Genomic DNA, 24,916 nt, shown 5'->3' with positions numbered 1-24,916 from the left:
TAGGCCTATATGAAAAGCCGTTTTAACATTTGATCCTTAAAACATACTAGTATCCACTAGTACGTTTTACTACTATGTAGTAGGTACTACTTATTTTTTAGAATGTATTATTAGATAGATACTAGTAGGCCTACTTATTTATTAGATACTCATACCTAGTAAGTAGATATAGTATTTATGTATTTATTCATTAGATGCTAGTTCTTATTTATTTTAGGTACTTATTCATTAGATTCTCGCACTTATTAAATACTTATTCATTAGTTAAGACTAGTTGAAACGAGTCAATAAAAAATGTCACATGATTTACATCATTATTTACAAGTTAACTTTATTTTGTACTGTTTTCTTCCTGATAGGAGGAGACACAACATAACAGATAAAGGTGGAATTTGAAGACAACTATGAAGAATGAGGAAATACAAAATGTATTTGTATTTATATGTACTTAATATATACTTATATTTCCATGTTTTTTATTTTAAATTGTATTAAATTATTATTATTAATTATAAAATGAATATCTACTGGTGAAAAAGTCGAACAATATTCTGTCATTAATGCTGTTTGTTTATTGGTATGTTTTTCCCTCTCTGTCCCCCAAACATTCTGTCTCTCTTTACTGTTAAAGGCTGAAAATAAAATAAAAAATCTCAAGCAATATTACTTGTTCTTAAAGTCTGGAAAACAACATTACTTTTTGGGATTGTTTACACATTGAACAGTCACTTTCAGGTCAGCAGGGGGCAGTAAGAGGCTTTTCCCTGTGATGCGACATCAAGTACACGAGGAAGATGTGGGCATTTGTATGATACGTCATCAAACATGTCAGCCTGCTGGTGACAGCAGCTGAATTTGATATTTGATCGAGGGAATTAAAATGGTAATATGCTTCTCTTTTAAAAAAAACAAAACAAATATGTATTCCGTGAAACGATTTTGCACACTATGGTAATATAATATGAACTTGCCTTTTGTCAACATATGCTTCAGAAAGAAGTACATACATAATGAACTGCAAGACCTATGAGCTCAATTATTTCTATCCTAAGTAGTTAATGGTGTGTATTTTGATTCCCCTAAGGTTTATTCAGAGGAGTGCGCCATTATTTTTCGTTTGAAAGGAGTCTTGGAGTTTGCTTGCCAGCTTGACAATCCAAATGGTGAGTCTCAAATTAGAAAAGGATGAGCTGGGTTTGTATTGGATAGAACTTTTAACTGTCTTTTAGGCATTATATCTAAACTATGCTGGATATGAAAAAGATGTCTCTGTGTTTTCTTTATTTTTAGCAGGTTCACAAAGTCAAAGCACCATATCAAAAAGTTTTCAGGGCCTCCGATCCAAAGTATCATCAAAAAATATTGTTTTCACTGTCTGTAACAGTCCAATATTAATATGGCCCAACACTGGTTTCCGGTCAAGCGTGGAAAGCTTGACAGAAGCATCAGCATGTGGAGACATTCTGCAGTATATAGAGTAAGTGGTCTGTATTGGTATCTGCATACACTTTCTAGTTTTTCTCAAAACTAAGACACTTTCTTGTTACTTTTCACAGATCAGATGATGGTGGGAGCAAGAAGACATTAAAAAAGAAAGATAAGAAAAGATCTGGACATGTGAGAGCCTCTCGCTAGATCAGGGGTTTGCCCTGGATCCCTAAATATGATGTTAACCCTTTCCTATAACCATATAACTATAACCATGACTAACTATGTATATATATGAAACATAGAATGTAACAAAGTACCTGTCATTAATCTTATGATTACAGACTAGTCTATAGAATAAAACAAATAGAATAAAATCTGTGATATTAAATATGATTTGGTTTTATTAATTTGCATAATGTTTCAGTTTTCTCTGAACTTTTCACGGACCCCTTGGCAGTTTGAAAACCCCTGCACTGTTTGAAGGGTGGTGACTGTTAACAGTCACTCTAACAGAAACTCTCTTTTTCTAGACTGTAGTGAATCTGAAGCTGTTGTTTGAGGTCACAGACCCTGCTGGGAATGAAGCTCCTAGTCTCATCCGAGTGGACACACAGCAGCACTGTGTGAAGATGCCATTGCATTTAGACTGCGTTCTGTCTGTGACCAATGATGAGAGCCTGGCATCGTGAGTGCATTTATTTATTTTTTTGTCTCAAGTTGTCTTAAAACTGTAAGGTTTGTAAGGAAGTTGTGTTTTTATTGCAGTGATTTTAATGCTAATATCAGAATGATTGTTTGTGTGTGTGTGTGTGTGTGTGTGTGTGTGTGTGTGTGTGTGTGTGATTGTCCAGTGTGTGTACAGGGCTGGTGGAGACATTAAGGAAGCAGTTAGCAGACATGGAAGAGGTGGTGCAGCGGTACAGGAAGGGCTCCTCGTTTCTGGTGCCACAGCCATTTCACTTTCAACTGCCTGAACCAGCTGGACTCACCACTGTAATCTACCCAGCAGGAGTGCCGGACAGCCAGTTACAGGCGATCAGAGAGGCAAGACAAACACAGATTCACTACCATTCAAAAATGTCGGAAGAAAATGAATAGTTATTCAGTAAGAATGCAAGAATGGTTTCTAAAGGATCATATAACACTGAAGACTGAATGTCTATTAAGACTAATGGCTGTTGATTCAGCTTTGCAGCCAATCAGTGATAAATTACATTTTAAAATATATTAAAATTGTTATTTTAAATTGTGAAATATTATTACAATGTTACCGGTTTTACTGTATATTTGATCGAATAAATCTCATGATGCTTTGGTGAGCATAAGAGACTTTTTTTCAAAAACATTTAAAAAATCATACCGACCCCAAACTTCGGAACGGTAGTGTACATGCACAACACTTTTAGTAGAGGCAGCACAATATCTCTATCCTAACCATTGTTATTTATTACAAATCCACATAGTGTTCTCTATATCAGGTTAGCTTCTTTTGTATGCAGGATCTGCACAGGAAGTTTGAGTTACCAAGTGACAGGCCATACCTGAGACGTGCCAATGCCTTTCATTTCCCTGATGCAGCCTATAAAGACGGTTATCTCCGCAATCCCCACATACACCTGAACCCACCCAACATCGAGGATGCTAAGGTGAGACTGCGCTATAAATGAATAGTTCACCTACAAATTAAATTCATTTTCTCACCCTCATGTCATTCCGAACTTTTTTTCTTTTTTTTTTACCTGTGGAACACAAAAAAATAATTTTGAAAACTTTTCACACTGCTCTTTTCCATAAAGAGTCTGTTCAATCTCCAAATAGGACAACAATTCACCAGTATGCATCTTAGATTTCAAAAGTAAACTTTTTATTTCTAAGCCTTCTGAAGTCATATGAGCATTTTGTGTGAGAAACAGATGGCAATTTAAGCTGTTAATCACTGATTCTTCTCTCTGCACTTATTCTAAAAAGGCACTTTTGGTTCGGTCACTTTAAAAATGGGAATTTTAGACATCTCAGGTTGATGTGATTGATGACAAACACCAAAGTAAAATGGCTGCATCCAAAATTGCATTCTCTCTATGAGTAGGTAATTATTTTGATAAAATAATTTGCGATCGCTAAAAAACATATGTTCTATATAGAATGAATGTGTGTAGTATGAATGTACTCCGAATGTACATTACTCACCATACCACTGTCATATGAACTACCAGCATCAGCTGCGTTACTTCACTGTCATTCACAAATCCTCTCCCATGGCCTCATGGGATATTAAAGTGTCCAGTGTATACACTTCAAAATCTTGCCGGAATTACTAGGTCATCCGGGTACTTTTTGCCTAGTCTTTCATGAGTACTGTGAATTCGGACTTACTACTCTTGTGAGTAGTGACTTAGGTAACTGAGTAGGTAAATAATGGCAAGATTTTCATTTGTGCATGAACTATCCCCATGAAAGGGGGTTGAATATGTTAATGAGCACTTTTAAAAATGTGCCAAATCTCTTGATACCAATACTAGTAAGTTTAACAAATCAAACTCTGTCTTTTTCTTCTCTATCTCTCTAGCTGTATCTGGTACAGGGTGTGTACATTTATCATCACTACATGCAGGATCGTGTGGATGATGATGGCTGGGGATGTGCATATCGTTCGCTTCAGACTATCTGCTCCTGGTTCCAGCAGCAAGGATATGTGGAGACAGCTGTTCCCACACACACGCAGATCCAGCAGGTAAACAAAACTGCCACTGTATGGCAACTCTGGCCCTCCAGGTCAAATTTCCTCGATTAAGCTCACCTGCCTGTAACTTTCTAGTAATCCTGAAGACCTTGATTAGCTTATTCAGGTGTGTTTGATATGGGTTGGAACAAAACTCTGCAGGAAAGTGGACCTCGAGGGCCAGAGATGAGAACCCCTGTTATATGGGATGGTGTTAAAGTTATGCTGTCTTGTTATATGGATTAAAGAGGAACCGCCCTTATAATCTATACATTTGTTGGTTTGTCAGGCTCTTGTGGATGTTGGGGATAAAGAGCCACGTTTTGTGGGTTCACGTCAGTGGATCGGCTCCATTGAAGTTCAGGTTGTCCTTAACCAACTGCTGGGTGTCACCTCAAAGATCTTGTTTGTCAGGTAGACAGAGGTTTTGTATGTTTATTATTTAGGGTGATTATGCATTTTTCCTTTATAATGGGCAGGTTATGTTGGGGTGGATTCTGAAAAATTAGATGCATGTGAGCTATGCATTTTGGTTAAAACCTGGAAGTTGGTCAATCTGACCAAATTTTAAAACGCTAGACCCCAGTTTCACAGACAAAGCTTAAGACTAGTCACAGAATAAAATGCATGTTGAGCTGTTTTAACTGAAAGCAACTTGCACTGACATATCTTAAAATATCTGTTTTGAATCAAGATGCACACCAGTAATGTTTTTTTCTAAGGCATGTTTATAAAAGCTTCTTGAATGTCTTAACTGAACTAAAGCCTAATTATGGCTTAATCTAAGCTCTGTCTGTGAAACCTGAACTTCTGAGGAACATTACCAGATTTTTTTAAATGCAACAAAAACTAATGCAGAAACATATAAAAAAAGACAAAAATATGTGTTCTAAAATCATCTGATAATAATAAACACGTTTGATATCCTGCAGCTGAATGGAATCATAGTATGAAGTTAATAAATTTGAGTCTTTGCCCATCGTATAATACTTGATTTCCTGTGAAATCAGTCAACCCCTACTGCTCAAAGTTTGGCTCTGACTTTCTGTAACTAGCTTCAACTGTTCTAGACTGTAAATCGGGGCAAAAATCTAGGCTAAAGTCGTGTGATGTATTCCAGCCTTAAAGTCCCCATGAAATCAAAATTGATCCTATTTACTTTGTTAGCGCATATTACTAGTCTTGTGGTGAACAATTAATCCGTGCAAGAAAATATTTAAAAAAAAAATTTTTTACCATGGTAATCTTTAATCAAAATCTGAAAATGCCCCTCCCCTCTGCATTGGAGGACCTTCTCCGATGACGTAGGTTTGAGGAATTGGTTTGGGCAACGCGTAACCACTCCCCTCAAACCGTTAGTCTGCTATGAGCAGAGATGGAGAGGAGGAGCGCTAGAGTAAAACCCTGCCCTCTGTTCAATATTCCGTTTCACTGGGAAATACGTCATAACACTGGAGAAAAGTCGTTTGCAACTTACGGTTCACGGGGACTTTAAGCATCTAAAGCTGATGCTAAATTAACAATGAAAGTGTCTGAATGGCTTGATTTGTAAAAAATGTTGATTTGTCTTTCTGTTAAAGTCAGGGATCTGAGCTGGCAACCAAGGGCAGAGAGCTGGCCAACCACTTCCAGACTGAAGGAACTCCTGTCATGATTGGTGCGTTAAAATGATCTCCAGCGCCTTCCTTCAGCTGGTGATTGAATGGGAGCAAGGTTTTTCCTCAAAGAAATTATATTATCATAATCAACTTCTGATCTGGAATACATGTCAAAAGTGATAATAAGAAATGTTTCTTGAGCACCAAATCCACATTAGAATGATTTATGAAGGATCATGTGAGTAATGGCTGCTGAAAATTTAGTTTTGCCTTTACAGGAATTTTTTTTTTTAATATATTAAAGGTCCCATGACATGAAATTTTCACTTTCTGAGCTTTTTTAACATTAATATGAGTTCCCCTAGCCTGTATATGGTCCCCAAGTTTCTAGAAATTTCAATCGGTGTAAATCGAGCTTTTGCTATCTTTCTCTGCCTTTGAGAAAATGGAAGCTCAATCGCGCTGATCTTGAATCTCCTCCTTGTGACGTTATAAGGAGAAATGTTACCTCCCCTGTCTCTGCTTTGCCCGCCCAGAGAATATTTTCCGCCCATGGGAAAATGAGCTAGGAAGTAGGAACGCGCGCGCGCGATTTTAGTTTGTCCACGAGAGATATCATGGCTTTTGAGCGAGCGAAGCTGCATAACAATTGCTCAATAATTGGATGTAACGTTACAAATGAACACCGAAGGGTCAATACAGAGCTGGGCTTGCTGAACGTCTGAAACTAAAGTCTGGATCACTCTCTGGCTCAGCTACACACCTCGGACAAGTAAGTCAACAAATGATATATAAGTGTGTTGCTTTACTGTTTATGTTTGCCTAGACTGTTACACGTAGAATGTGGCTGTCACATTAGCTATGTAGCCATGCAGTTTATGTGTGTGAATACACACTGTAACGCGAGTGTTGTACACTTCTTTGTTATTTGGATAACCGTTTTCCTGTTGGTTATACGGCGCGCGCGATATCCGCATTTCAAGATCGCAGAGCTTGATGATGTAATTGTAATAAGATAAATTACAGATGTTACAGATCTCTCATGAAAAGGCAACAGTAGGTTAGCGTTAGCTACATGATAATAACTGTAAACCATCCGAATAAAGTACCGTATCCAGACATAATATTTTAAACTAACCATTTGGAAACGTCCTGCTGGAACCGCTGAGTTGTTGCTTCTCCATCCGGATCAGATTCTGGGTCAAACTGAAATGCTTGAACGACTGCGTGTCCTCGTGCCATTGCTATATCCAACGTAAACATGCACGCCACGGTACCGTTGCGCAAGATGGTCAAGGCCACACCCACCCTCCACCTTGCGCCACCTTTCTCCTCCTCATTAGTATTTAAAGCTACAGACACCGAAACGGCCTGTTGGAACATTTAAATGGGGCTCATTCTGGGACTGGAAGCAAAAATTCTGGGAATTTTTGAAAAGAGATTTCAGATACAGTACTACCACTAAGGCCTATATTAAAGCCTACAAAAAGTAGCATGTCATGGGACCTTTAAAATAGAAAGTTATTCAATTGTATTTTTGAGCAAATAAATGTGAGCATAAGATGTTCCTTTCAAAAATGTGAAGAAAAAAAAACGTGTTTTTTGTCTTTATTATGCAATTTACCGTTTTGCTTTTTTACATTTTTGGATGTTAAAGCTTGGTAATTCTTTCTCACCAGGTGGGGGGGTACTTGCACACACTATTCTAGGCGTAGCTTGGAGTGAGAACTCTGGACAAATACGCTTTCTTATCCTGGACCCTCACTATACTGGTGGAGAGGACTTGCAAACCATCACTGACAAGGTACATGTGACAACATCACTACATCTGTCTAGCCTGTCCTAATAAAAACAAACTACTTAAACTACTTCTTCCATTATATCCAGACACAGATGGGATTTTACGTGTAACATGTGGTTTAAAACATCACTTGTTCAGGTATTAGCAACTGTTTAAATGGTGTTTGATGAAACTGACAGATTTAGCTGCACCTAGAGCTTCCCTAATATCCTATTTACATTGGCTCCCACGTTAGTGTATTATGAGTTATATCATTTGTGAATCGATAGCTCAGTGTTTTTTTAAAGTAGGTCATTTGTTAATGTGTGCGTTTCCTTCAGGGATGGTGTGGATGGAAGGGGCCAGAGTTCTGGGATCAAAATGCCTATTACAACCTCTGCCTTCCCCAGAGACCAAAGACCATCTGAGTCACGTGCATGACACTTATTCACTCGTACTCCTCCTGCGAGTCCATGGATTCACAGGAAGTCTCATTGTTTTAATGAATACAAAGCGATATGTCACAGTAAAAAGTGATTTATCATTTATTACCCATTGTCCTCCTTACAATGTTCTAAACGTTCATGCCTATTTTAACATCCGTTTTCAGTCACGCTAAAAATTACATTGATTGAGTCTCATGTGATTTTTACAATCAGGCTGTAAATGGGTGATCGTTTTTTTTTTTTATACAATCACTAGGACACATTTTTCAGTACTTACAGTAGGTCTTTTTGTCAAAACTCTTAAGTTTTCTTTACCAACTTTTTGAGCACAGCAGTTACTTTCACATCCAAAATGCACTAATACCAAAACACTTCATACTGTATATGCCTCAAATGAACTCCGTCTTCCAGAACACTAGCAAAGGTTTCACCCAACAAACACACTTTTTTACGCATAAAACAATGACCAAAAAAACACTAACAGGTAGCATTATAGTTTTCTTTTAAAACATTCCTTTACAGAACAAGAATTATATCTCTACTGTTTAGGATTCACTGCAGTATACGTTTAATGGTCCATGTTTTCATTTCAGTACAAAATTATTTCCCCCTTTTGTATAAATGGTAATTAAACACTTTTTTTTACAATTGTAATATATTTCAATATGGTGTAACTATAGTAAAATGTTATACCTTATTCAGTTTTGTATTATGTTAAGTTTTGAAAAAAGTATTTAAATGTACAAATTGGCCTGTAGGTAAAGGGTTTTGGCTGTGCTTGTGTCTAAGTGTGAGAAGAAAAGTAATTTGAAAGTAGTAGTCATTGAATTTTGTGCCAATGGAAAATTATCAACAGTTTAGCCCACATAGACTGCTGTTGTGCTCACTGTATAGAGAGTTTTGAGAATTGGGTCCTTGCAATTGTGTAAAAAAAAAAAACTGTTGACATACTGCAATATCCTTCAAACTACCCGAGTTCCTCATACATCAAATTCACAAGATATCTTTGAACCTTCTTGAACAGCAGCTAAAATCTCTTTCATATCATGGAATAAACTCCTAAAACATTTCAAAAACAGTTTGTCAAAGCATGTCACATATTCCTTTAATATTTGCCATCACATTTTTAAGTCATGTTTTACCTTATATAGACCAAAAATGTCACATACTTTAACAACTAATCTAGCCTTATAAAGAATGTCTTGATTAGCCAAGCTTGGCAGCAAGTCAGTTGCCTTCTGTTTTGCTCATTCATATCCACTTATTTCTGCGGTCCCCGACTGACTGTCACAAAACCCAGAAAGGGTATATATGATTGATTCATAAGACGTATGTGATCCAAGTTAAATGTTGCACACTTTCCAGTGAGAACCCCAGAAGTTGCAATCTCCACCTTTAAAGAAAATGCTCTGCTTTTGCCTTGATTGCCATCTGCTCTGTTTTGGCAGGTATATGTGTGTGAAGCACACTCCACTCTGAGCAGATCTACAGTGTCAGTGATTCCGCTTGAACTTAAGACCCCAAATCACTGACCCCAGAACAGGATCAATTTATCTTCACTGTTGAGGCTACAGTAAGCTCAATACCAAATGTCCACAGGTAGTTCAGACTCTGAGGGCGTACTGAAACATCATCTGTTTACCATTCACTCCGGTAATGGATAAACAGCCTATATGTTACTTGAAATTCTCTCTCTTTATTGAGAGCATTGATCACCAGTCCCGTGCTTTCTTCCCGTCTTGAGCACTGGAGCCTGCGCGGCCTCTCTTCTGTCCCGCGAGAGTGCTCCTCAGCACATGGCGTTCAGCGAGAGGTGATGATGAAGTGTTCTTCAGGTCCCGTGTTATGCGATGCATGTTTAAAAACCTCCCGCATTCCTCGAACCCACAAGACCATGCGATTTCTTCAGCGGTCTGTCCAGCTTTGTTACAAATGCTGAACAGAAGGGGGAAAAAAATTATAATTGGAAAAGTGTTCATATTCATAAGAATACTGTTGTTGAGGATGATGTTTGCATTAACAGGTAAATAATGGAGCATTCCTGATATGTTTAAGCTTTTTTGAACTTCTTAAAATCAACATGCATGTGTATGTCTATAATATATGGTATTCCAGACTTTAAGATATGCACTGGGACAATCTCAAGCACATAAACTATTAACTGGGCATGTGGCTTGGTTATATAAACAATAGTAGCGACAGGAAAAGAAAAGTTAGCTTAGAAGTCTACCAGATTTTTTTAAATAATTTTTTAATTGTATCTAGCAAGGATGCATTAAAGTCCAACTGAAATCAAAATTGACCCTATTTACTTTGTTAGCACATATTACTAGTCTTGTGGTGAACAAGTAATCCGTGCAAGTTGAATCAAGGAAAAAAAATTGTTTGCCGTCGTAATCTTTAATCAAAGTCTGAAAAGTTACTTCCGGTCTGGAATTATCTGATGACGTAGGTTTGAGGACTTGGGTTGGGAAACGCTTAACCACTCCCCTCAAAGCGAGAGATGGAGTCTCTAGAGGAGCGCTAGAGTAAAACCTACCTAGTTCTTTTAAGTTTTTTTTTTTTTTTTTTTTTTTTTTGCAAATTTTGATATACCTACCAGAATGAAATATTTAAAAGTGAGACAATCTAATACCATAAAACGTCTGTAAACAATTTAAAATTATTCTCAAGAAAAAGGTTCAGTTATTTGAAGCACCCTATGTTCTTCACGTAGCGTATAAGCTAATTGTGATAGGTCAACTATGATTTCCACCTTGAGTTTAAAGACATTAAATGTACCGCATTGCAAGAACGACATAACACTAATTTGTAATATGCAAATAGGCTACTGTGGTAAGGTTTCTCTCTGTCAAACAAACGCTAGGAGGAGGAAATATCCAACTTCCCACATGCACTTACTCGAAATGTGCGTCACTCGCCATCAGCACACTGATGCACTCCAAACTGCCCGCTCTGGCTGCTTTATGGGTGTCTCTCCAGTTGCGTCCTTAAAAAACACAGAGAAGAATGGCATGGTGAACAACAGAAGCCCAAGTAACTACCGCTGGGTTAAGGTGGGTTTTTATATGTTTTAGAGACAGCGTACCTGCTGGTTTGCATCAGCACCGGTTTGCAGCAGCCAAAGCAAGCAGAAAGCCTGACCTCCGCATGCCGCGAGATGCGCAGGAGACTGTCCGTGTCCCGGACCATTCAAACCATTCACAGCAAACCCGCTTTCAAAAAGATTACTAGGACAGTCCTGCTGAATGGAGATTCAATGAAACCACGTTTCAACCAAAATAATTATGATTTTCTTAAAGCGCGTTATGAAATAATTTTTAAATTCTCTTAAATCTCTGACATAGCATTTTTAGCGACTTGGTTAAACATAGCGCTTTCCTTTTACTCATAATAGTATTTTAATTACATTGACTTACCGACTCTGTCTCAAGTAAAAACATAGCTGTTGTCTGGATAATTCAACAAAGAACAATGCGGTAGGCTATGAAAGTTTTGTTTGGCGTGACAGCTATTCCGCTGCTGAACATCAGTGTTATACAATCAAACAAGCACACATGCAGAAGTATAAAAGCTATTTACACCACATGGTTCTTTGATGCTGACCAATCAGAATCAAGAATGGGCAATCATTGTCACGTGGCTATGCATCAATCCGCCCACGGCTCGCGAACAAGCTGTGTGCAGCTCCACACGTAGGCACTTTGTTCATCAATTCACTGCATACTTTGAAACACTGCTTTTAACAAGTAGATTTAATAATGCCACTGTTTACATTGTGGTGTTCCGAGAAAAAAAAAAGTATCTTATTTGAGAAAAAAAACTAAACTACAGGTCATTTTAAATTGAAGTGAGTTTTGGACTGAGACAAATTACACCAATGATTTTGTTGGGTTGTTCTCAGAAATTAAGGTTTTTTTTTTTTTTTTCTTCATGCTTTCGAGTTTATGGTTATTTGTCATCTGCTGCTTTCCCAAATTATGTCAACACTCTTTTATTTTCTGCAGAATTACAATAGGCCTACATTGCATCACAAATGAGTTTGAACAAAACTAAAAGGGTAAAACCTTACAGCTTGCATAATATAAAATCTTAATAAATGTAAACCTGCTGTTGCAGTGTGGCACTGTTCAGCATTATCCTTCACCTGGTCATGTACACGTGTAAATATTTTGCCAAATTTATTATAGCTAATCATGGCAAAGGGTGGCAATCTGTATAGGGATTGTGGACTTGCAAGTCTGGCCTTGCATGGTGTGAGGATGATGGATCATCTTCCATGCCACTTGTGCCAAGTAAACATGAAAGGGGCTTTGAGGGAATGTTATGTGCTGCACGCCCACAATTTAGCGCAATGCCCTACTTTAAGAATGAGCATCATTAAACATGCACAGTTGTCACGTATTATAATATCCCAGACAAAGGCAATGCTTGTTTAACAGCTTAATGAAACAGATAATACAGCTCAGAGGGTTAATGTGGAGATGGTTGATTTGTCATTGACATCATCACCAACTAGGCTAAATGAAAGCATATGTGATTTAGTCCAAAAAAATATTTAGTCCAAACAATATTAGACAATGAAAATTAGTTAATGAAAGTATATAATTTGACTTGCATTTAATTGTTGCTCTTCATTTTCTTTTCTATTTTGAATTTATTGATATTAATTTAATAATGTTGTTCAGTCATTCATGACAGTTAACGGTAGGCATTGACTTCCATAGTATTTTTTCCCTATACTGTGGAAGTCAATGGCTACTGTCAACTGTCTGGTTACCAACATTCTTCAAAATATCTTATTGTGTGTTCAACGGAAGAAAGAAACTCATACAGGTTTAAAACAACTTGAGGGTGAGTAAATGGTGACAAATGTTTATTTTTGGGTGAACTATTCCTTTAAGTTTGGTATCTTTTTAAAGATGCCACTTGATAGATTATTGCTGAAGTGAAAAATGTTTTTAAAAATGGTATAGAATTTTTCGTTTATTGTTATGAAAAATGAACAATAATACTATTTGCAATTTTTATATGAAATAGGCTATATATTTTCCCAAACAAGTTTTACTATAAAATTGCGAGGAAATCAAAGCCATAAAGGTTGATATCTCAAAAAATTAGCTTTCAGTAAGATTTTGTTTGGGCGCAATACCAAACATTTCCACTTGATGAAATTCCTTTCCAATTAATTTCCAATGCATTAGGACCATTTAACCTTTTCGAATTATGTTCATGTTTTGTGTGTGTTCAGTAAGTGCCAAAACATATCAAATTAGATTTTTATTAGATATTAAAATAAATTAGATATTCATCTCATTTCCACCATGTTTTGTAGTGTTTTAACACTTTCTACTCGTGTTTGTAGTTCCAAAGCACAATGGGTTGTGGGTAATATTACGGTGAGCATGGATTCACACCAGAGAATGTCTAATAGGAAGAGAATTGGCACTCTATGCTTACTTCCGGTTTCTGGACTGGCTGCAGTAACACGTCTCTGTCCATGCGGGGGCGCTCGCAGGCGAGTGCAGAATGAATGGAGGTCTATGGCGAAAAACCTTCAAAATCCACTTTTCTCAGGATATAATTTTTTGTCTAGTAATTTGAATGTTGTATTCGAAAGGAGATGCAAAGAAATTACACATTGCTGGGTGTTAGATTTTTTAGAGTCACTTATTTGGTTTAAAAAGTCTTTTAAAATGTCAATGACGTCAGAATGCTGACGTCATTAGCAGAATGCTAGCGTGTTATGGGCAACAACAACTCAACCTGTAAGAAATCGAAAAGAAATAAGTACTCGTTCATTCAACTTTCGACCTATAACCCATGTTGAACTTGCAAAACCTACAATAAAATCTGAGATTTCTCAACGGCAATCGGGTGAAAGAGACACATTTAGCCGTCTAGCCCCATAGACTCCCATTCAGTCTGCACTCGCTCGCGATCACCTCCAGTGGAATTCTAATGGAACTGCAACCAAGATTTATACATTGGGGCTAATAGGAAGTGCCAAGGCTCTCCGTAGACAGGCTCTGTCAGAGTGGTTGGTTGGTTCTAGATCCATTATATCTAGATGTTTTTTTCTGATACTTAAGCATTCGTGACTTTTTAACTAAAACAGAAATAAGAATTGTATTCTAAAAAAAGCGCAAAATAAGTTACCTCAGAGATCACCTACCGCTGCAGATGCGTACGCGTGATTTTTTTTCCCAAACCACTTCAGCGGAAATCCCGCCCTGCAGCCTATTTAATTGGTTCAGGTTACAGTGACGGGTAGGTTTAGGGATCAGTGTTTGGTGTAGGCAATCTGTGACGGGTAGGTTTAGGGATCAGTGATTGGTGTAGGGCAATCAGGGCGGGATTTCCGCTGAAGTGGTTTGGGAAAAAAAATCACGCGATGCGTACGGTAATGCAAACCGGAAATGTTTATACCCGTTTTCCGGTTCGAACGTTGGGCGTTCCGCATAACCCCTATTCTCTGGCTCTGTTCACACTTCGAAAGTTGACCATCCGGGGACTTCTGGCATACTCTTTTCAACATAGCCTATGCAATTGGGACACACTTATTTCAATCTCACATACTGTTTAGGATGGATAGTATGGACATTGAGACCCTGCAAGGCAAGTTTCATACCATTCTGATGAAGAAAAAAAATTCTAAAACAAAAAAATGTTTGGCCAAATATGACCGAAGAGAACCAGGGTTAATAGTTGTCACAACATAGCTGTGTAAAAACGGGAAGACATTAAAAACACATTAAATTAATTGATTGCATTGCCATATATCAGCAAGTGTTAGCCAGAAGTAATACATAAAAAGCGAAAATACATAAACGGCCTCGCTCTCTCTTCTCGGGCTGCGTTTAACTCCACTTTAAAACACACTTGAAAACTTCCCTAAGTAATTCCCCTCGGGGGAATCCCCACCGCCATTTTGAAATGTGTTCAACTTCATCAAGTGGACGAGAGAAGTTTATTTGGACAGACGCTCGACCTCTCGATTTTGACAGAGGAAGCGGGTCTATTCCTAGGCTGCATCCGAAATCGCATACTTCCCTACTATACAGTAGGCAAAAAAACATATACGTGACGAAAGTACTCATATAAAAGAGTAGGCAAAAAGTACCGGGATAACCTACTACTTACGGCAAGATTCTGAAGTGTGCAAACGATGGACACTTTACTATCCCACGAGGCCACGGGAGAGGATTTGTGAATGGTAGTGAAGCAACGAAACTGATGCTGGTTGGTCACGTGATAATGCCTAATGTAGTTGCCTAGTCCAGATTACATTCATTCTATATAGAACATACTTTTTAGCAGTCCCCTTTAACATTATTGAAAATAAGCAACCAAGAGTATGCGATTTCCAACGCAGCTGTACACTTCAGGCAGATCCTTTAGTCCACACAATGATTGACATCACAGCAGTTAGTGCTTAATTTGCCCTCACCCAACATAACATTTAATTACATTTAATACTTGTAGCTACCTTAAGATGACTGTTTTTAAACACAGTTATAGTTTATTGTATTGTTATATTTTTAGTTTGTGTGTTTTTTTAATGTTATAATAAATATATGAATATAATTAATATTTGTTTGTATTGATAAAAAAAAAAAAAATCGGTAAATAATAAATCAGCTCCATTGCAGATTCCCAAGTGATCAAGGGCTTTATGGCGTTCCGCCAGTAGTGGGCACTCGTGCAACGTAAGCAATGACGTACATCTGAGTAAATGAGATGGAGGGAAGTTAGCGAAGGAATTAAGGGATAAAAAAAGGGGATAGTTAATCCAAAAAGGAAAATTCTGTCACTATCCCTTTAAACGCAGACTCGTTCTTCTGATGCGGCGCCAAAATATTTAAGGAAATGACGTCACTTAGTTACCGTATCTATCGAGCCCACACACTCATCTGTGCAGCGAGCTGAACAGTTGAAATAGTCCGTTTTAACTCTTATCTTCAACCTTTATCTTTCTGAAAAGCATTTGGAGATTTAAAGTGAATTAAAATGTTTTGGAGACTTCGCCTGACAGTGTCGCGGTCCCGCATGTTTTTGTTGTAATGTCAAAAGGTAGGCACTGCTAACTGCATTAGCTGTATGAGTTTGCGTGGGCGTGCTCGAGTTATGCATATGTAACGTTACACAGTTTTATGGTCTTGTTTTTAAAATAGCATATGCACATTAATATGCACGCCAGTCTGTTGAATGTGAATGTCTGTGGCAGCATTGCTAAACCAACTGCTTGGTTCTCTTGTCATAGAAACATGTCCCCTGTGTGTGTCTGTGTGTGTTATGAGCACCTCTGCTTTAAGAGTGTTAATTGAGTTTTTTCCTGGTAACGTTAACGTTACCTTAACAGCTTTGCAAGGTCTCAAGCGTATTGATGTTTTGATTAATGCTAAAACACAAGAGATACACTGATGATCGGTTTGATATTGACACATTTCTGCTCGGTTATTAGTCCTCTTAATATGAGTGTACCGATAAATGATAAAATATTTTTCCATAATTCTTTTCGGAAGCATACCACTTTGTAATCATTGTGATTGTCTTGTCCGTGTTGTTGTTATTATTATTAACTAACGTTATATAAGTATTCCAAGTGATTGTGGTAACGTTAATTGTTTAATGATTTACTTAGACAATAACAAATATTTCAACAAACTGAAACAAAACAATAGTTAAAAACTAACTATATAGTATATCGGTTTTGCATTAATCTGTATTTTAGCGCTCATAAAAAAAAGAGCAATCCCTAAAACTGGTTCTCCACATTTTTGACTCCAAATTATCCACAATAATATTTGAAGACAATGCCTTTTCTTGTTCATGATTTCCTTGACAAGGATTTAGGATAAGATTTTTATTTATTTTTTAAATACTTTTTAAAACATTTTAAAATATTGGCATAACTAGAACAAATTTATGAAATAATTAGGCCTATGTAGAATCTATATGCATTTTTCTAAGAAGTAGAAACTTTTCTACCGTTCTACAACCGTAGTTGTTGAAGGGGGTGCACTGAAGTAAGAAATATTGTATTTTTTAGGCTTATTTTAATGATTTTTTTTTCTTTTTTTAAATCTATTTTAAGTTACCTTATGTGGCCCCCCTCTAGTTTGCTGAGGCCCTGTAGTGGGCCCTGCCCCCCTGGTTTGAGAACCACAGCTCTAGAAAACATTGAAATAGTTCAGACATCTCATTTTTCCACATGTTGAGCCTAATAAAGGCATATCGATAATTGATGCATTAGTTTTTTAATGCATGCGGCTGATTATTTGTCAATATACTTTAATATGTGTGCTATGTTAATTGTGGGTGCAAGGGCAGGTGAGCGAGGTATTGTTTTGTTTATATGTTTGTATCTGTGTTTTTTTTTTTTTTTTATATATGTACTGTGTGATTAACCATTGTGTTTGTACAAATGCGCAGGACCCCCTTGAAAATGAGATGATACATCTCAAGGTGTTATCCTGAAATAAATTCAAATTCAAATTAATAACAGTTGGTGGTATATAAAAAAGTTTTTCAACTGCAGCTTCTTTTTCCTTTTTTATCCAGGTTCCACTGAATGAGGACACATTTGGAAGACACACTACAGACATGTACAGCCCCAAAGAGTTGGAGGGAGAAGTTGACCACTCGTTCTTTGACAGTGACTGTGAAGCTAATGGACTTGATGGTTCTGAGAATGGGCGGCTCAATAAACAGAAGGCCTCAGAACGACATGATGAGAGAACAGGAAAAGAGACCCATGTTTCAATGGATCAGATAGGGAGTGAAGTTCAAAGTGGGAGGAACAGTATAGATAAAGCCAGATTGGAGAATGGTTCAGACCAGCAGGGCAGACTGGGACGGAGTAAAGAGACAGAAAATGAAAGAGAACGACAAAGTAGTGATGTACTTCTCAAAGGCTCCTCAAAACTCCCAAGTGTCACGAGCACAGGGACTACGAACAACAGCCGATCTAGTGTGCGTTCATACTCGTCTGATGAGGAAAGAGAGCTGGATGAGAAGCATGCTGTTTTTAAACTCAGTGGTAATGCTAACCGTGATGATGATGATGATGGATATCATCATAGTGACGATGAAAGTGAGGACGATGTGAGATCAACAAAACATAAGAGATTGTCCCATGGAACACCTAAAAAATCTGCTGGTAAATTCCACAAGCTGAGCCGCAGCCACTCGTCATCATCCGATCCGGAGTCCTCACACAGCAGTGACGAGAAAAGCTCTGTTCGCCCGCAGAAACATCATCGGGTGGGTTCAGCTAACCAGAAAGAGCGACAAAAAGAAGTGGCAGAATCTGATGACACAGTCACTGATGTTACCCCACTCTCGACACCAAATGTTAGTCCTTCCCAGTCCATTGATGTTGTTCTGCCCTCTGAACAATTGGCAGCAGATGTTCAACAACAGCAGCCCAGAGTTGCTGAGGAGATGCTTGTGAATGATGATTCGGACGGTCAGGGCAGTATAAGTTCTGAAGGAGAGAACGGATCAGGTTTGTACCGTGAATCGAGATGGTTTTTGTTGTTGTTTTGGCTGTTTCTCAAGAATCTCTGTCTGTCTGTCTCCCTTGCAGTGTTTTTAAAAGTAGAGAAACAATTAGACAGAGCACTTGTGGTCTCCAGCCCTGGCAGTGTTGGCAGCAGTCGTAAGAACTATTCCTTCTCAAATGAAGAGGTATGGGAGATCGACCGGGAGAATCAGCGGCTATTACATGAACTATCCCATTCCACGGCTAGTTCGCGTAGCGGCAGCTCCGCCTCCTCCAAAACCAGCAGTCGGAGGAGCAGTGCACCAGCTATACGCCTTTACCACAGCGCCCTCAACAGACAACGAGAGCAAGAGCGAATCCAGAAGGAAAACCTGGTCAGTTCAGATTCTTCACTAGAAAATATTTTCTCTCATTCCACTAGAGGGAGTTATTCCCTATCTTTTTAGTTATGCAGTGAACTCCCCTTTAACTTTAGATTAGATTTTAATTTTAATCACACTGAGAGCAACTCCTATTATAAGAGAGAAGCTTTCATTAATTGTTGGCCTCAGTCAAGGAAGAAATTGTGTGTTTAGGTGTACACATGATGAGCATGTGCATGGACACTACTGTTCAAAAGTTTAGGGTCAGTATTTATTTTAGCAAGTATTTATTTATTTTAAATTTATCATATTTAGCAAGGATGCATTAATTTGATCAGAAGTGACCGTAGAGATTGACATGTTACAAACAAATATTAAATAAATGCAGTTCTTTTGAACTTTCTATTTATCAACGAATGCTATACCATGGTTTCCACAAAAAAATATTAAGCAGCACAACCGTTTTCAACATTGATAATAATAATAATAATAATAATAAATGTTTCTTGAGCGCCAAATCAGCATATTAGAACGATTTCCTAGGAATCATGTGACACTGAAGACTGGAGGAATGATGCTGAAAATTCAGCTTTGTCATCACAAGAATAAATTACATTTTAAAATATATAAAAATAGAAAATAGCTATTTTGAATTGTATTTTGCTGTATTTTTGATCAAATATATGCAGCCTTGGTGAGCATAAGATATTTCTTTCAAAAATATAAGAAATCTTCCTAACCCCAGATGATGTATGTTTCGATTCTGTCCTTTACAGTGCTCTTCTACTCAGATGCCCCAGTATGTATCACCAGATGTTCTTTGGTGATATTATTCATTCATGTAATGGTGTTCTGTGTGCGTGTTTATTTAAGTGTTCTGTGAAAGTGTGCATGGGTTAGGTGGCGCTGTCAGCCACAGCCAGTGAAAGCAGAGAGACAGTGGCCACCTGACTGAGACGAGAAGAGACAGGTGGAAGCAGTTTTGCGCACATGCTGGTCTTGACATTATACCGAATTCACCCCCGTGCTTTCCTCATCTAAGCTTCAGTGAGAGAGAGTATTATGCAACTCTTCAAATTACATTTGAAGGAGGGCAAGTAAATGAGGATCTCTCTGGCTCCGTGCTTTTGGAAGCAACATAATGTGTGTTTGTGTTTTGTGCTCTCTTAACCTTGCTTGTTTACTGTTACGTATGCATATTCTCTCGCTCCCTCTCTCTTTTGGTCACCCTCACAGAGCCTTACAGAGTCAGATCCTCTCTGTCAGTTTTTAATGCAGAAAACAGGAAAATGAAAATAAAATACTTCTTAATCAACAAAAGCAGGGATTATGAGCTGTGACTCAGACTGCATGTTCTTCCAGGTCTTGTTAGCATTTTACTACCTAGCAACTAATGCTGGAACACAAGACAGTCTCTCTCTTTCTTTAAGAGCACTGAGCGAGTTGACCTCTATCTTCACCTTTACTCTATTTCCAGTCCCAGCTCTTTTCATGGGCTTTGCTTACTGAGTGGTTTCCAAAGGGGTGTTTGTACCAGCATACGGAGGCATAACAGCCTGTGACATTCTGATCCTTGTGCACAGGTTATTTTTATTCTCAATGGTTCACTGTGGCTTTTCAGAGGTCATAGTTGTAGTCACACTACTCTCTTGGTCGTCTTGTTTGAGGCAAGTGATTGTGAGATCATAGATGTCTGAAAGCTTTTAGCTTTAGGGTGAATCACAAAAAAACTGTGAAGAGAATTTTCATCCGTCATATTTCATCCCAAATAAAAGGAAATTTTTTAAGGGCCATTGTGGTATTTTTGTGAAAATTTGTGCACATTTTTAAGCGCACAAAAATAGTTTTTTTTAAATTATTATTATTGTAGTATATTGTAAACCTTTTTTACGGTATGGCAGTATTCATTAGTAATGATTAAATAATTGTATTTTATGTGAATTGTGGAATTTTAATTTACATTAACATGGTTGTGTTAAAAAAACAATTAAATCAATTCTGTTAAAAAACAATGAATGAATAAGTATTATTATACTATTAATGCTGTTAATATTGTTGTTTTTTGTTTAATATGTTCCTTAATTTGTTTTAATGTTTTATATAATGAAAAATCTATGTAAATCAGTGTTTAGTGTCTTATGTTATTTTATTTTATTTTCAACCATTATCTGGATCCATTATTTTATTAATTAACTATTATTAATAGATTATTAATTATTTATTGTTTATAATTTTTTCCATAAGGATTTTGGACAACCTATATAACTGGCATTCTTGGCCAGCATGTTAATAATAATACATGTTAATAATTCATGTTGTAATTCAGCAAGCCCAAATTAGTTCAGGAAGTGAATTAAATTTCTGACCTAAGTATTTGTGCTTTCAGGCATTCCTGAAGCGTCTAGAATCTGTGAAGCCCACTCCTGGTATGACTCGAGATGAGCAGCTTTCTGATTATCAACAGCAGTGCCGATACATGGGAACAAGCGTTACAGCTCTTCCACCGGTCAAACTCAAGTCCACCAAAACATCTGGTATATGCACACACACAACACAAACTTAAAGGCACACTATGCAGTTTCCGTTTTTCTCAAACAGCGACCCCTAGAGTCGCTGTGGAGTACTTGTATTTAACGTTACTGTCGTAAATACCACTCACGCAGAGCCGTCTCTTGCGAACGCGCTTTCTTCGTTTCCTTCGTCGTCTGCCATGATTCACGTCTGAAATGCGTGCTAGTGTCTTCCATAGAGGCTGCTTCATATGTTGTTGATGTATGTGACGTCGTGCCGTAAAGTAAGCCGTGATTCTCGCGAGATTTGTCGGGGCGCCACCTCTCAAACTTGCATTGCTGGTTTGCCAGCGGCGTCATCCCCCTGCTTTGTTATCGGGATGATTCGCCCTACTATGAGTTTGTTTACCATCGAAATGATTTCGAAGCTGTTATATTAAAGGCAGGGTAGGTAGGATTTTTCTAAAATACAAACATGTTTGTTTAAACTGTCTTTATATACCAATACATAATTAAAATGTAAGTACTCTGAAAAAGAGAGTATAAAAATCGAGTGTATGTAGACCTCTCACGGCTGTTGTAAACACAGCTAATTATTTCCATTCACTCCACCCCCTCCCTTCTGAGCTCCTTCCAAAGCCACGCCCCAAAAACACATGAACGCGCGATGCCAAACGCTCAGGCTCAGCTGGAAGGGTAAATGCGACATTTATTTACCTGAGACGAGTGGAGAGGAAGGAGTGCAGTGCATGCAGTGACATCATGTCAGAATCACATGTAATAAAATACCTAACTTTATCACTATAAATATAAACAAATAAGATTTCTTTTAGTACTCACTATCAAGCTAGCATATCGATACTGGTAAAGTTTAAAATATACTTTGTTTGATTCGGTAACAAGCTATATTTATAGGTAACAAGCTATATTTACAAGGCAAAGCTAAAAACAGGTTGCATTGATACACGTTTTTCCATTACCATCAGTTACACTGTGATGAAGGTGAATTTCGTGTAAGATTCATAACATATAGGGTGTTTTGCGAGTTTCCATGATGAAAACATTGCTGACTCTAATGAAGACTACACTCCGGAGACAAGTACCACATCGTCGGTTCGAGGACAGGTCCGGGGTCGAGGGCGAAGCAGAGGAGGTCGTTCAAGAGTGCGGGCAACCAGGGTCCGAGGAAGTAGTTTTTGCCTTGTTTGCCTTCGCTGACTGCATATGCAGGTGCTTTGAATTTTGAATGCTCTTTCTCTGCCATAATTTTACTCTTCGTAGGTTCCGCGCCTCTTGCACTCCTCAAATCAAACGGGTGCACGCGCATATGGGCAGATCTTGCAACAGGGGTGGTAGCCATGGTTGCGAGAGTGAGTGACAGTCGCCCAAACCAATCAATTGTTTCGTCCCGAATGGAAATAATGAGCTGTGTTTATTGCAGATTAAAAGGACTACAGTCACTCGATTTTTATACTCTCTTTTTCAGAGCACTTACATTTTAATTATGTATTGGTATATAAAGACAGTTTAAACAAATTTGAAAAAAAGTTTTTTATAAAAATCCTACCTACCCTACCTTTAAGGTACAAATCTTGCATAGTGTGCCTTTAAGCTGAAGTTTGCATGAGGCACTTTGAATGAAGACATGTTCAGTTGTCTGCATGTCATCACCATTACATCAGCTCATATTCAGCTGTGTTGCAGATTCCAGAAATAATAAACGAATTATTTCGGCTGTTCATGATATATACTTTTTGTTTATTCAAAATAGTGCATTCAGTTTGCATCCAACTCCTCTGAGATGATAAAAAAAAAAAATGTATATATGTATGTATGTATGTATGTGTATATATATATATATATATATATATATATATATATATATATATATATATATATATATATATATATATATATATTATAATATATATATATATAAAAAAAATAATAATAATAATTATTATTATTATTTACCATTTGTGATGTGATTCGCTTGTATGAGTTGTTTTTTACTTGTTTAGTTTCAGTGATAATTAAAATCTGCCATTGCAACTGACTTTACTTTTAATTGTGCAACTGACTTTACTTTTAATTGAAAAGTATCTGATTTTTTTATTTTATTTTTTTATTAACTGTTAGGTAGGTCTTTCCCCATTATTTACTGATAAACAGGATTCTAGCCACTGTATTTGAACACAGACAACTGCTGTCATGTTGATTAGCTGCATGCATAACATTTAATGCAAAATTGTTAATGAACAGTCCTAACAATAGTGCAACTCCTGTCTTTCCATGAACACAGGGAAGACTTCTAGACCTGGCAGTAGTCCTCACAAAGCGAGACCGGGAACCGTTAAACTCAACAGGGCAACACCACGTCCTGCATGGTCCTGATCCTCAAAATCCCTTTCACTTTACATGTTCTGCTCTAACTGTAAGTAGAAAATATGACTGTAGGTCACAACATGAAACATTCTGGACGAACTGCTTGAGCTCACGTTAATTTGTCTGGATATGGAGTGATATAAAAATGTAATATTTGTTAAATAATCTACACAGCTAAATGTTTAATGACATTAATTACTTAAAAATGTGTGGCTTATATACATTTTAGATTTTGTTGGAGACAATCTAAACTGTTTGGGGACAATAAAGTGTGACATTCCATTTTCTGAGACATTCAGAAGTAAACCTTTTTTAATATAATTTACACGCATAAAAAATATATATATATATAAGCTGTGTATAATTTTAAAGTCAATGTTGCTGTTATCAGAATAATTAATTACACAACACATCTGTTGGAAACTGTAAATTTCATGTGAAATAAATGCTTTATTAGTTATGATAATATCCAGTGTTGTTCCATTATTTGGCAAGTAAAAGTGGTTTGTTTATTGACCCAGCTGAATGACACTTGAATAGCTGGCATGCTGATATGAAGTGACACACATGCTTAGACAGTGTTCCATCTGTTACAATCATTGTAACAATGCCAGGCATTCACCTGTCACTCTTAAATTGCTTTTGAAAAGACTGACTGACACTTGTTGACACATAGCAGACTAACAAGGTTATTATGCAAACACAGAGACTGGCACAGTAGTCATTGTTGTGGAAGACACTGCTATGTTGTTTGACTCGCATTAGTGTAACTGGTTACTGTTACTAGCCTTTACTGGGCTATTACTATTATACTAGTATTATAAACCAACTTTACATTATATATTTCTTTACAGATCAGTATTTAATGTGCATTCAACATCAAGTAATGTTTTAATACTTTTTAAGGTGATTATAATTTATAATATATTAGCCATATAATATGTAATATAATTTTATAATCACTTGTATTGTAATATCATATTATGAAATTGAAATATTTATATATTTCCGTTGAAAAAAAAAAGATTTAGGGTTGGTCAGTTTTTGTTTTTTAAAAGATTTATAAAAGAAGTATTTTCTGCTCACCAAGGCTGCATTAATCATATTTATATGATTTAAAATAGCTATTTTCTGTTTTAATATGCTAATTATCTCTTCAGTGTCACATGATAATATGC

At 37.2% G+C, this 24,916-nt stretch overlaps 2 protein-coding genes across 5 annotated transcripts; both read left to right on the top strand.

Moving 5' to 3' along the window:
- The first annotated feature begins 702 nt into the window (after positions 1-702).
- On the top strand, positions 703-10,268 carry ufsp2 (ufm1-specific peptidase 2). 2 transcript variants are annotated; one of them, XM_081361773.1, is made up of 12 exons: positions 703-883; positions 1,085-1,163; positions 1,291-1,477; positions 1,557-1,617; positions 1,962-2,116; positions 2,283-2,475; positions 2,931-3,077; positions 3,998-4,162; positions 4,440-4,564; positions 5,731-5,807; positions 7,428-7,552; positions 7,870-10,268. In XM_081361773.1, the coding sequence occupies exons 1-12, from the start codon at positions 881-883 to the stop codon at positions 7,954-7,956; spliced, it is 1,404 nt and encodes a 467-aa protein (XP_081217899.1). In that variant the 5' UTR covers positions 703-880; the 3' UTR covers positions 7,957-10,268. The 2 variants fall into 2 exon arrangements, with proteins under 2 accessions (XP_081217899.1, XP_081217900.1); XM_081361774.1 differs by having other exon boundaries at positions 810-883; positions 1,294-1,477.
- A 611-nt stretch (positions 10,269-10,879) lies between these two features.
- cfap97 (cilia and flagella associated protein 97) lies at positions 10,880-24,202 on the top strand. Of its 3 annotated transcripts, none has more exons than XM_081361770.1 (5): positions 10,880-11,030; positions 17,539-18,484; positions 18,566-18,855; positions 21,230-21,377; positions 23,656-24,202. In XM_081361770.1, the coding sequence occupies exons 1-5, from the start codon at positions 10,881-10,883 to the stop codon at positions 23,745-23,747; spliced, it is 1,626 nt and encodes a 541-aa protein (XP_081217896.1). In that variant the 5' UTR covers position 10,880; the 3' UTR covers positions 23,748-24,202. The 3 variants fall into 3 exon arrangements, with proteins under 3 accessions (XP_081217896.1, XP_081217897.1, XP_081217898.1); XM_081361771.1 differs by lacking the exon at positions 10,880-11,030 and adding an exon at positions 14,281-14,592; XM_081361772.1 differs by lacking the exon at positions 10,880-11,030 and adding an exon at positions 15,677-16,047.
- The last annotated feature ends 714 nt before the right edge of the window (positions 24,203-24,916 follow it).

This window comes from Scardinius erythrophthalmus, assembly GCF_964197995.2.
Source record: "Scardinius erythrophthalmus genome assembly, chromosome: 3".
Classification (NCBI taxonomy): Eukaryota; Metazoa; Chordata; class Actinopteri; order Cypriniformes; family Leuciscidae; genus Scardinius; species Scardinius erythrophthalmus.
The sequence above is the reverse complement of the archived record's forward strand: the minus strand, read 5'-3'. Positions and strand labels throughout refer to the sequence as shown.

What these genes read in the sequence shown, in the direction of transcription:
- ufsp2 (XM_081361773.1), top strand. An exon ending in AATGATGAGAGCCTGGCATC is followed by an intron (nt 2,117 to 2,282) that starts GTGAGTGCATTT and finishes GTGATTGTCCAG; the next exon opens with TGTGTGTACAGGGCTGGTGG. An exon ending in CACACACGCAGATCCAGCAG is followed by an intron (nt 4,163 to 4,439) that starts GTAAACAAAACT and finishes TTGGTTTGTCAG; the next exon opens with GCTCTTGTGGATGTTGGGGA.
- cfap97 (XM_081361770.1), top strand. Translation starts at nt 10,881, where the DNA reads ATGTGCGTCACTCGCCATCAGCACACTGATGCACTCCAAACTGCCCGC. An exon ending in GTAACTACCGCTGGGTTAAG is followed by an intron (nt 11,031 to 17,538) that starts GTGGGTTTTTAT and finishes TTTTTTATCCAG; the next exon opens with GTTCCACTGAATGAGGACAC. An exon ending in GAATCCAGAAGGAAAACCTG is followed by an intron (nt 18,856 to 21,229) that starts GTCAGTTCAGAT and finishes TTGTGCTTTCAG; the next exon opens with GCATTCCTGAAGCGTCTAGA.